General features: G+C 53.9%; 1 protein-coding gene across 1 annotated transcript; it reads left to right on the top strand.

Annotated features, from left to right (window-relative positions):
• The first annotated feature begins 8,503 nt into the window (after window positions 1–8,503).
• Window positions 8,504–12,744, top strand: LOC118892616 (mucin-16-like). Its single transcript, XM_036847357.1, has 2 exons — window positions 8,504–12,337; window positions 12,691–12,744. The coding sequence occupies exons 1-2, from the start codon at window positions 8,504–8,506 to the stop codon at window positions 12,742–12,744; spliced, it is 3,888 nt and encodes a 1,295-aa protein (XP_036703252.1).
• The last annotated feature ends 112 nt before the right edge of the window (window positions 12,745–12,856 follow it).

Consider the following 12,856-nt stretch of genomic DNA (forward strand, 5'->3'; position numbering starts at 1 on the left):
CCCCTCCTCTCCTACCCCTGTGAACTCACTTCTCACCCGTGGTCTGGGGAAGACCAAAGACACATTGGGTACAAGTGTGGAACCTGTGTCCAGCTCACCTTCAAGTGAGACTAGCACCACCATTGACATACTGTCCACCTCTGAAGCCTCCACAGGAACAGATGCAATTCAGCCCTCCAAAAACACAGCTGCGACCCATGGGGCCAACCCAAGTTCTGGACATGAAGCACATTCCTCTGCCCCAGCTGACTCAGAGGCATCCAATATCACGTCTCCAACGGTTACTCCTTCCACCTCTAGGGACACCCGTGTTTCCACATCAATGCCTCACTCTTTAGAAACTACAATGTCTGAGATAGACTCCACATCCTCTCTGACTCCTGAACTGAGGAAGCCCAGCACCGTCCAGCAGAACAGCTCAGCCCCAGGGAAAATCACCGTCCTTTCCAGAGTTCCCACTGATACGACTACTGACTTCTCTACGACAGAACCCATCTCCTCTAGCCACACGTCCATCCCTGGCCCTGTTCAGTCCACGATGTCGCCAGACATCCCTACAGGCATCGTCACCAGGCCCTCTGCCTCTCCTGGGACAACAGAATCTGCAGAAGTGACCATGACCACCCAAAGAGGTCCCACTGAGGATACATCCCAGAACCCACTTACCATGGGCACTACAACCAACACCTCAGGGGCAGAGATTCACTCGACTGTGACTCAGAGCTTTACGCACTCAGAGATGACCCCTCGCAGGAGCAGAGCTCTCGAGGATGTGTCTTGGACAAGCCCTGCCTCTGTGAAAGAAACTGGCTCTCCATCTTCCCCAGTGATTGTATCTACCATGACAACACCCTCCCCTGAGCCATCCACATTACCAGCGAGGAGCCCCTCCTCTCCTACCCCTGTGAACTCACTTCTCACCCGTGGTCTGGGGAAGACCAAAGACACATTGGGTACAAGTGTGGAACCTGTGTCCAGCTCACCTTCAAGTGAGACTAGCACCACCACTGACATACTGTCCACCTCTGAAGCCTCCACAGGAACAGATGCAATTCAGCCCTCCAAACACACAGCTGCGACCCATGGGGCCAACCCAAGTTCTGGACATGAAGCACATTCCTCTGCCCCAGCTGACTCAGAGGCATCCAATATCACGTCTCCAACGGTTACTCCTTCCACCTCTAGGGACACCCGTGTTTCCACATCAATGCCTCACTCTTTAGAAACTACAATGTCTGAGATAGACTCCACATCCTCTCTGACTCCTGAACTGAGGAAGCCCAGCACCGTCCAGCAGAACAGCTCAGCCCCAGGGAAAATCACCGTCCTTTCCAGAGTTCCCACTGATACGACTACTGACTTCTCTACGACAGAACCCATCTCCTCTAGCCACACGTCCATCCCTGGCCCTGTTCAGTCCACGATGTCGCCAGACATCCCTACAGGCATCGTCACCAGGCCCTCTGCCTCTCCTGGGACAACAGAATCTGCAGAAGTGACCATGACCACCCAAAGAGGTCCCACTGAGGATACATCCCAGAACCCACTTACCATGGGCACTACAACCAACACCTCAGGGGCAGAGATTCACTCGACTGTGACTCAGAGCTTTACGCACTCAGAGATGACCCCTCGCAGGAGCAGAGCTCTCGAGGATGTGTCTTGGACAAGCCCTGCCTCTGTGAAAGAAACTGGCTCTCCATCTTCCCCAGTGATTGTATCTACCATGACAACACCCTCCCCTGAGCCATCCACATTACCAGCGAGGAGCCCCTCCTCTCCTACCCCTGTGAACTCACTTCTCACCCGTGGTCTGGGGAAGACCAAAGACACATTGGGTACAAGTGTGGAACCTGTGTCCAGCTCACCTTCAAGTGAGACTAGCACCACCATTGACATACTGTCCACCTCTGAAGCCTCCACAGGAACAGATGCAATTCAGCCCTCCAAAAACACAGCTGCGACCCATGGGGCCAACCCAAGTTCTGGACATGAAGCACATTCCTCTGCCCCAGCTGACTCAGAGGCATCCAATATCACGTCTCCAACGGTTACTCCTTCCACCTCTAGGGACACCCGTGTTTCCACATCAATGCCTCACTCTTTAGAAACTACAATGTCTGAGATAGACTCCACATCCTCTCTGACTCCTGAACTGAGGAAGCCCAGCACCGTCCAGCAGAACAGCTCAGCCCCAGGGAAAATCACCGTCCTTTCCAGAGTTCCCACTGATACGACTACTGACTTCTCTACGACAGAACCCATCTCCTCTAGCCACACGTCCATCCCTGGCCCTGTTCAGTCCACGATGTCGCCAGACATCCCTACAGGCATCGTCACCAGGCCCTCTGCCTCTCCTGGGACAACAGAATCTGCAGAAGTGACCATGACCACCCAAAGAGGTCCCACTGAGGATACATCCCAGAACCCACTTACCATGGGCACTACAACCAACACCTCAGGGGCAGAGATTCACTCGACTGTGACTCAGAGCTTTACGCACTCAGAGATGACCCCTCGCAGGAGCAGAGCTCTCGAGGATGTGTCTTGGACAAGCCCTGCCTCTGTGAAAGAAACTGGCTCTCCATCTTCCCCAGTGATTGTATCTACCATGACAACACCCTCCCCTGAGCCATCCACATTACCAGCGAGGAGCCCCTCCTCTCCTACCCCTGTGAACTCACTTCTCACCCGTGGTCTGGGGAAGACCAAAGACACATTGGGTACAAGTGTGGAACCTGTGTCCAGCTCACCTTCAAGTGAGACTAGCACCACCATTGACATACTGTCCACCTCTGAAGCCTCCACAGGAACAGATGCAATTCAGCCCTCCAAAAACACAGCTGCGACCCATGGGGCCAACCCAAGTTCTGGACATGAAGCACATTCCTCTGCCCCAGCTGACTCAGAGGCATCCAGTATCACGTCTCCAACGGTTACTCCTTCCACCTCTAGGGACACCCGTGTTTCCACATCAATGCCTCACTCTTTAGAAACTACAATGTCTGAGATAGACTCCACATCCTCTCTGACTCCTGAACTGAGGAAGCCCAGCACCGTCCAGCAGAACAGCTCAGCCCCAGGGAAAATCACCGTCCTTTCCAGAGTTCCCACTGATACGACTACTGACTTCTCTACGACAGAACCCATCTCCTCTAGCCACACGTCCATCCCTGGCCCTGTTCAGTCCACGATGTCGCCAGACATCCCTACAGGCATCGTCACCAGGCCCTCTGCCTCTCCTGGGACAACAGAATCTGCAGAAGTGACCATGACCACCCAAAGAGGTCCCACTGAGGATACATCCCAGAACCCACTTACCATGGGCACTACAACCAACACCTCAGGGGCAGAGATTCACTCGACTGTGACTCAGAGCTTTACGCACTCAGAGATGACCCCTCGCAGGAGCAGAGCTCTCGAGGATGTGTCTTGGACAAGCCCTGCCTCTGTGAAAGAAACTGGCTCTCCATCTTCCCCAGTGATTGTATCTACCATGACAACACCCTCCCCTGAGCCATCCACATTACCAGCGAGGAGCCCCTCCTCTCCTACCCCTGTGAACTCACTTCTCACCCGTGGTCTGGGGAAGACCAAAGACACATTGGGTACAAGTGTGGAACCTGTGTCCAGCTCACCTTCAAGTGAGACTAGCACCACCATTGACATACTGTCCACCTCTGAAGCCTCCACAGGAACAGATGCAATTCAGCCCTCCAAAAACACAGCTGCGACCCATGGGGCCAACCCAAGTTCTGGACATGAAGCACATTCCTCTGCCCCAGCTGACTCAGAGGCATCCAATATCACGTCTCCAACGGTTACTCCTTCCACCTCTAGGGACACCCGTGTTTCCACATCAATGCCTCACTCTTTAGAAACTACAATGTCTGAGATAGACTCCACATCCTCTCTGACTCCTGAACTGAGGAAGCCCAGCACCGTCCAGCAGAACAGCTCAGCCCCAGGGAAAATCACCGTCCTTTCCAGAGTTCCCACTGATACGACTACTGACTTCTCTACGACAGAACCCATCTCCTCTAGCCACACGTCCATCCCTGGCCCTGTTCAGTCCACGATGTCGCCAGACATCCCTACAGGCATCGTCACCAGGCCCTCTGCCTCTCCTGGGACAACAGAATCTGCAGAAGTGACCATGACCACCCAAAGAGGTCCCACTGAGGATACATCCCAGAACCCACTTACCATGGGCACTACAACCAACACCTCAGGGGCAGAGATTCGCTCGACTGTGACTCAGAGCTTTACGCACTCAGAGATGACCACTCGCAGGAGCAGAGCTCTCGAGGATGTGTCTTGGACAAGCCCTGCCTCTGTGAAAGAAACTGGCTCTCCATCTTCCCCAGTGATTGTATCTACCATGACAACACCCTCCCCTGAGCCATCCACATTACCAGCGAGGAGCCCCTCCTCTCCTACCCCTGTGAACTCACTTCTCACCCGTGGTCTGGGGAAGACCAAAGACACATTGGGTACAAGTGTGGAACCTGTGTCCAGCTCACCTTCAAGTGAGACTAGCACCACCATTGACATACTGTCCACCTCTGAAGCCTCCACAGGAACAGATGCAATTCAGCCCTCCAAAAACACAGCTGCGACCCATGGGGCCAACCCAAGTTCTGGACATGAAGCACATTCCTCTGCCCCAGCTGACTCAGAGGCATCCAATATCACGTCTCCAACGGTTACTCCTTCCACCTCTAGGGACACCCGTGTTTCCACATCAATGCCTCACTCTTTAGAAACTACGATGTCTGAGATAGACTCCACATCCTCTCTGACTCCTGAACTGAGGAAGCCCAGCACCGTCCAGCAGAACAGCTCAGCCCCAGGGAAAATCACCGTCCTTTCCAGAGTTCCCACTGATACGACTACTGACTTCTCTACGACAGAACCCATCTCCTCTAGCCACACGTCCATCCCTGGCCCTGTTCAGTCCACGATGTCGCCAGACATCCCTACAGGCATCGTCACCAGGCCCTCTGCCTCTCCTGGGACAACAGAATCTGCAGAAGTGACCATGACCACCCAAAGAGGTCCCACTGAGGATACATCCCAGAACCCACTTACCATGGGCACTACAACCAACACCTCAGGGGCAGAGATTCGCTCGACTGTGACTCAGAGCTTTACGCACTCAGAGATGACCACTCGCAGGAGCAGAGCTCTCGAGGATGTGTCTTGGACAAGCCCTGCCTCTGTGAAAGAAACTGGCTCTCCATCTTCCCCAGTGATTGTATCTACCATGACAACACCCTCCCCTGAGCCATCCACATTACCAGCGAGGAGCCCCTCCTCTCCTACCCCTGTGAACTCACTTCTCACCCGTGGTCTGGGGAAGACCAAAGACACATTGGGTACAAGTGTGGAACCTGTGTCCAGCTCACCTTCAAGTGAGACTAGCACCACCATTGACATACTGTCCACCTCTGAAGCCTCCACAGGAACAGATGCAATTCAGCCCTCCAAAAACACAGCTGCGACCCATGGGGCCAACCCAAGTTCTGGACATGAAGCACATTCCTCTGCCCCAGCTGACTCAGAGGCATCCAATATCACGTCTCCAACGGTTACTCCTTCCACCTCTAGGGACACCCGTGTTTCCACATCAATGCCTCACTCTTTAGAAACTACAATGTCTGAGATAGACTCCACATCCTCTCTGACTCCTGAACTGAGGAAGCCCAGCACCGTCCAGCAGAACAGCTCAGCCCCAGGGAAAATCACCGTCCTTTCCAGAGTTCCCACTGATACGACTACTGACTTCTCTACGACAGAACCCATCTCCTCTAGCCACACGTCCATCCCTGGCCCTGTTCAGTCCACGATGTCGCCAGACATCCCTACAGGCATCGTCACCAGGCCCTCTGCCTCTCCTGGGACAACAGAATCTGCAGAAGTGACCATGACCACCCAAAGAGGTCCCACTGAGGATACATCCCAGAACCCACTTACCATGAGCACTACAACCAACACCTCAGGGGCAGAGATTCACTCGACTGTGACTCAGAGCTTTACGCACTCAGAGATGACCACTCGCAGGAGCAGAGCTCTCGAGGATGTGTCTTGGACAAGCCCTGCCTCTGTGAAAGAAACTGGCTCTCCATCTTCCCCAGTGATTGTATCTACCATGACAACACCCTCCCCTGAGCCATCCACATTACCAGCGAGGAGCCCCTCCTCTCCTACCCCTGTGAACTCACTTCTCACCCGTGGTCTGGGGAAGACCAAAGACACATTGGGTACAAGTGTGGAACCTGTGTCCAGCTCACCTTCAAGTGAGACTAGCACCACCATTGACATACTGTCCACCTCTGAAGCCTCCACAGGAACAGATGCAATTCAGCCCTCCAAAAACACAGCTGCGACCCATGGGGCCAACCCAAGTTCTGGACATGAAGCACATTCCTCTGCCCCAGCTGACTCAGAGGCATCCAATATCACGTCTCCAACGGTTACTCCTTCCACCTCTAGGGACACCCGTGTTTCCACATCAATGCCTCACTCTTTAGAAACTACAATGTCTGAGATAGACTCCACATCCTCTCTGACTCCTGAACTGAGGAAGCCCAGCACCGTCCAGCAGAACAGCTCAGCCCCAGGGAAAATCACCGTCCTTTCCAGAGTTCCCACTGATACGACTACTGACTTCTCTACGACAGAACCCATCTCCTCTAGCCACACGTCCATCCCTGGCCCTGTTCAGTCCACGATGTCGCCAGACATCCCTACAGGCATCGTCACCAGGCCCTCTGCCTCTCCTGGGACAACAGAATCTGCAGAAGTGACCATGACCACCCAAAGAGGTCCCACTGAGGATACATCCCAGAACCCACTTACCATGGGCACTACAACCAACACCTCAGGGGCAGAGATTCACTCGACTGTGACTCAGAGCTTTACGCACTCAGAGATGACCCTCGCAGGAGCAGAGCTCTCGAGGATGTGTCTTGGACAAGCCCTGCCTCTGTGAAAGAAACTGGCTCTCCATCTTCCCCAGTGATTGTATCTACCATGACAACACCCTCCCCTGAGCCATCCACATTACCAGCGAGGAGCCCCTCCTCTCCTACCCCTGTGAACTCACTTCTCACCCGTGGTCTGGGGAAGACCAAAGACACATTGGGTACAAGTGTGGAACCTGTGTCCAGCTCACCTTCAAGTGAGACTAGCACCACCATTGACATACTGTCCACCTCTGAAGCCTCCACAGGAACAGATGCAATTCAGCCCTCCAAAAACACAGCTGCGACCCATGGGGCCAACCCAAGTTCTGGACATGAAGCACATTCCTCTGCCCCAGCTGACTCAGAGGCATCCAATATCACGTCTCCAACGGTTACTCCTTCCACCTCTAGGGACACCCGTGTTTCCACATCAATGCCTCACTCTTTAGAAACTACAATGTCTGAGATAGACTCCACATCCTCTCTGACTCCTGAACTGAGGAAGCCCAGCACCGTCCAGCAGAACAGCTCAGCCCCAGGGAAAATCACCGTCCTTTCCAGAGTTCCCACTGATACGACTACTGACTTCTCTACGACAGAACCCATCTCCTCTAGCCACACGTCCATCCCTGGCCCTGTTCAGTCCACGATGTCGCCAGACATCCCTACAGGCATCGTCACCAGGCCCTCTGCCTCTCCTGGGACAACAGAATCTGCAGAAGTGACCATGACCACCCAAAGAGGTCCCACTGAGGATACATCCCAGAACCCACTTACCATGGGCACTACAACCAACACCTCAGGGGCAGAGATTCACTCGACTGTGACTCAGAGCTTTCCGCACTCAGAGATGACCCAGTCGCAGGAGCAGAGCTCTCGAGGATGTGTCTTGGACAAGCCCTGCCTCTGTGAAAGAAACTGGCTCTCCATCTTCCCCAGTGATTGTATCTACCATGACAACACCCTCCCCTGAGCCATCCACATTACCAGCGAGGAGCCCCTCCTCTCCTACCCCTGTGAACTCACTTCTCACCCGTGGTCTGGGGAAGACCAAAGACACATTGGGTACAAGTGTGGAACCTGTGTCCAGCTCACCTTCAAGTGAGACTAGCACCACCATTGACATACTGTCCACCTCTGAAGCCTCCACAGGAACAGATGCAATTCAGCCCTCCAAAAACACAGCTGCGACCCATGGGGCCAACCCAAGTTCTGGACATGAAGCACATTCCTCTGCCCCAGCTGACTCAGAGGCATCCAATATCACGTCTCCAACGGTTACTCCTTCCACCTCTAGGGACACCCGTGTTTCCACATCAATGCCTCACTCTTTAGAAACTACAATGTCTGAGATAGACTCCACATCCTCTCTGACTCCTGAACTGAGGAAGCCCAGCACCGTCCAGCAGAACAGCTCAGCCCCAGGGAAAATCACCGTCCTTTCCAGAGTTCCCACTGATACGACTACTGACTTCTCTACGACAGAACCCATCTCCTCTAGCCACACGTCCATCCCTGGCCCTGTTCAGTCCACGATGTCGCCAGACATCCCTACAGGCATCGTCACCAGGCCCTCTGCCTCTCCTGGGACAACAGAATCTGCAGAAGTGACCATGACCACCCAAAGAGGTCCCACTGAGGATACATCCCAGAACCCACTTACCATGGGCACTACAACCAACACCTCAGGGGCAGAGATTCACTCGACTGTGACTCAGAGCTTTACGCACTCAGAGATGACCCCTCGCAGGAGCAGAGCTCTCGAGGATGTGTCTTGGACAAGCCCTGCCTCTGTGAAAGAAACTGGCTCTCCATCTTCCCCAGTGATTGTATCTACCATGACAACACCCTCCCCTGAGCCATCCACATTACCAGCGAGGAGCCCCTCCTCTCCTACCCCTGTGAACTCACTTCTCACCCGTGGTCTGGGGAAGACCAAAGACACATTGGGTACAAGTGTGGAACCTGTGTCCAGCTCACCTTCAAGTGAGACTAGCACCACCATTGACATACTGTCCACCTCTGAAGCCTCCACAGGAACAGATGCAATTCAGCCCTCCAAAAACACAGCTGCGACCCATGGGGCCAACCCAAGTTCTGGACATGAAGCACATTCCTCTGCCCCAGCTGACTCAGAGGCATCCAATATCACGTCTCCAACGGTTACTCCTTCCACCTCTAGGGACACCCGTGTTTCCACATCAATGCCTCACTCTTTAGAAACTACAATGTCTGAGATAGACTCCACATCCTCTCTGACTCCTGAACTGAGGAAGCCCAGCACCGTCCAGCAGAACAGCTCAGCCCCAGGGAAAATCACCGTCCTTTCCAGAGTTCCCACTGATACGACTACTGACTTCTCTACGACAGAACCCATCTCCTCTAGCCACACGTCCATCCCTGGCCCTGTTCAGTCCACGATGTCGCCAGACATCCCTACAGGCATCGTCACCAGGCCCTCTGCCTCTCCTGGGACAACAGAATCTGCAGAAGTGACCATGACCACCCAAAGAGGTCCCACTGAGGATACATCCCAGAACCCACTTACCATGGGCACTACAACCAACACCTCAGGGGCAGAGATTCACTCGACTGTGACTCAGAGCTTTACGCACTCAGAGATGACCCGTCGCAGGAGCAGAGCTCTCGAGGATGTGTCTTGGACAAGCCCTGCCTCTGTGAAAGAAACTGGCTCTCCATCTTCCCCAGTGATTGTATCTACCATGACAACACCCTCCCCTGAGCCATCCACATTACCAGCGAGGAGCCCCTCCTCTCCTACCCCTGTGAACTCACTTCTCACCCGTGGTCTGGGGAAGACCAAAGACACATTGGGTACAAGTGTGGAACCTGTGTCCAGCTCACCTTCAAGTGAGACTAGCACCACCATTGACATACTGTCCACCTCTGAAGCCTCCACAGGAACAGATGCAATTCAGCCCTCCAAAAACACAGCTGCGACCCATGGGGCCAACCCAAGTTCTGGACATGAAGCACATTCCTCTGCCCCAGCTGACTCAGAGGCATCCAATATCACGTCTCCAACGGTTACTCCTTCCACCTCTAGGGACACCCGTGTTTCCACATCAATGCCTCACTCTTTAGAAACTACAATGTCTGAGATAGACTCCACATCCTCTCTGACTCCTGAACTGAGGAAGCCCAGCACCGTCCAGCAGAACAGCTCAGCCCCAGGGAAAATCACCGTCCTTTCCAGAGTTCCCACTGATACGACTACTGACTTCTCTACGACAGAACCCATCTCCTCTAGCCACACGTCCATCCCTGGCCCTGTTCAGTCCACGATGTCGCCAGACATCCCTACAGGCATCGTCACCAGGCCCTCTGCCTCTCCTGGGACAACAGAATCTGCAGAAGTGACCATGACCACCCAAAGAGGTCCCACTGAGGATACATCCCAGAACCCACTTACCATGGGCACTACAACCAACACCTCAGGGGCAGAGATTCACTCGACTGTGACTCAGAGCTTTACGCACTCAGAGATGACCCCTCGCAGGAGCAGAGCTCTCGAGGATGTGTCTTGGACAAGCCCTGCCTCTGTGAAAGAAACTGGCTCTCCATCTTCCCCAGTGATTGTATCTACCATGACAACACCCTCCCCTGAGCCATCCACATTACCAGCGAGGAGCCCCTCCTCTCCTACCCCTGTGAACTCACTTCTCACCCGTGGTCTGGGGAAGACCAAAGACACATTGGGTACAAGTGTGGAACCTGTGTCCAGCTCACCTTCAAGTGAGACTAGCACCACCATTGACATACTGTCCACCTCTGAAGCCTCCACAGGAACAGATGCAATTCAGCCCTCCAAAAACACAGCTGCGACCCATGGGGCCAACCCAAGTTCTGGACATGAAGCACATTCCTCTGCCCCAGCTGACTCAGAGGCATCCAGTATCACGTCTCCAACGGTTACTCCTTCCACCTCTAGGGACACCCGTGTTTCCACATCAATGCCTCACTCTTTAGAAACTACAATGTCTGAGATAGACTCCACATCCTCTCTGACTCCTGAACTGAGGAAGCCCAGCACCGTCCAGCAGAACAGCTCAGCCCCAGGGAAAATCACCGTCCTTTCCAGAGTTCCCACTGATACGACTACTGACTTCTCTACGACAGAACCCATCTCCTCTAGCCACACGTCCATCCCTGGCCCTGTTCAGTCCACGATGTCGCCAGACATCCCTACAGGCATCGTCACCAGGCCCTCTGCCTCTCCTGGGACAACAGAATCTGCAGAAGTGACCATGACCACCCAAAGAGGTCCCACTGAGGATACATCCCAGAACCCACTTACCATGGGCACTACAACCAACACCTCAGGGGCAGAGATTCACTCGACTGTGACTCAGAGCTTTACGCACTCAGAGATGACCCCTCGCAGGAGCAGAGCTCTCGAGGATGTGTCTTGGACAAGCCCTGCCTCTGTGAAAGAAACTGGCTCTCCATCTTCCCCAGTGATTGTATCTACCATGACAACACCCTCCCCTGAGCCATCCACATTACCAGCGAGGAGCCCCTCCTCTCCTACCCCTGTGAACTCACTTCTCACCCGTGGTCTGGGGAAGACCAAAGACACATTGGGTACAAGTGTGGAACCTGTGTCCAGCTCACCTTCAAGTGAGACTAGCACCACCATTGACATACTGTCCACCTCTGAAGCCTCCACAGGAACAGATGCAATTCAGCCCTCCAAAAACACAGCTGCGACCCATGGGGCCAACCCAAGTTCTGGACATGAAGCACATTCCTCTGCCCCAGCTGACTCAGAGGCATCCAATATCACGTCTCCAACGGTTACTCCTTCCACCTCTAGGGACACCCGTGTTTCCACATCAATGCCTCACTCTTTAGAAACTACAATGTCTGAGATAGACTCCACATCCTCTCTGACTCCTGAACTGAGGAAGCCCAGCACCGTCCAGCAGAACAGCTCAGCCCCAGGGAAAATCACCGTCCTTTCCAGAGTTCCCACTGATACGACTACTGACTTCTCTACGACAGAACCCATCTCCTCTAGCCACACGTCCATCCCTGGCCCTGTTCAGTCCACGATGTCGCCAGACATCCCTACAGGCATCGTCACCAGGCCCTCTGCCTCTCCTGGGACAACAGAATCTGCAGAAGTGACCATGACCACCCAAAGAGGTCCCACTGAGGATACATCCCAGAACCCACTTACCATGGGCACTACAACCAACACCTCAGGGGCAGAGATTCACTCGACTGTGACTCAGAGCTTTACGCACTCAGAGATGACCCCTCGCAGGAGCAGAGCTCTCGAGGATGTGTCTTGGACAAGCCCTGCCTCTGTGAAAGAAACTGGCTCTCCATCTTCCCCAGTGATTGTATCTACCATGACAACACCCTCCCCTGAGCCATCCACATTACCAGCGAGGAGCCCCTCCTCTCCTACCCCTGTGAACTCACTTCTCACCCGTGGTCTGGGGAAGACCAAAGACACATTGGGTACAAGTGTGGAACCTGTGTCCAGCTCACCTTCAAGTGAGACTAGCACCACCACTGACATACTGTCCACCTCTGAAGCCTCCACAGGAACAGATGCAATTCAGCCCTCCAAAAACACAGCTGCGACCCATGGGGCCAACCCAAGTTCTGGACATGAAGCACATTCCTCTGCCCCAGCTGACTCAGAGGCATCCAGTATCACGTCTCCAACGGTTACTCCTTCCACCTCTAGGGACACCCGTGTTTCCACATCAATGCCTCACTCTTTAGAAACTACAATGTCTGAGATAGACTCCACATCCTCTCTGACTCCTGAACTGAGGAAGCCCAGCACCGTCCAGCAGAACAGCTCAGCCCCAGGGAAAATCACCGTCCTTTCCAGAGTTCCCACTGATACG

This window comes from Balaenoptera musculus, chromosome 3 (genome assembly GCF_009873245.2).
Source record: "Balaenoptera musculus isolate JJ_BM4_2016_0621 chromosome 3, mBalMus1.pri.v3, whole genome shotgun sequence".
Classification (NCBI taxonomy): domain Eukaryota; kingdom Metazoa; phylum Chordata; class Mammalia; order Artiodactyla; family Balaenopteridae; genus Balaenoptera; species Balaenoptera musculus.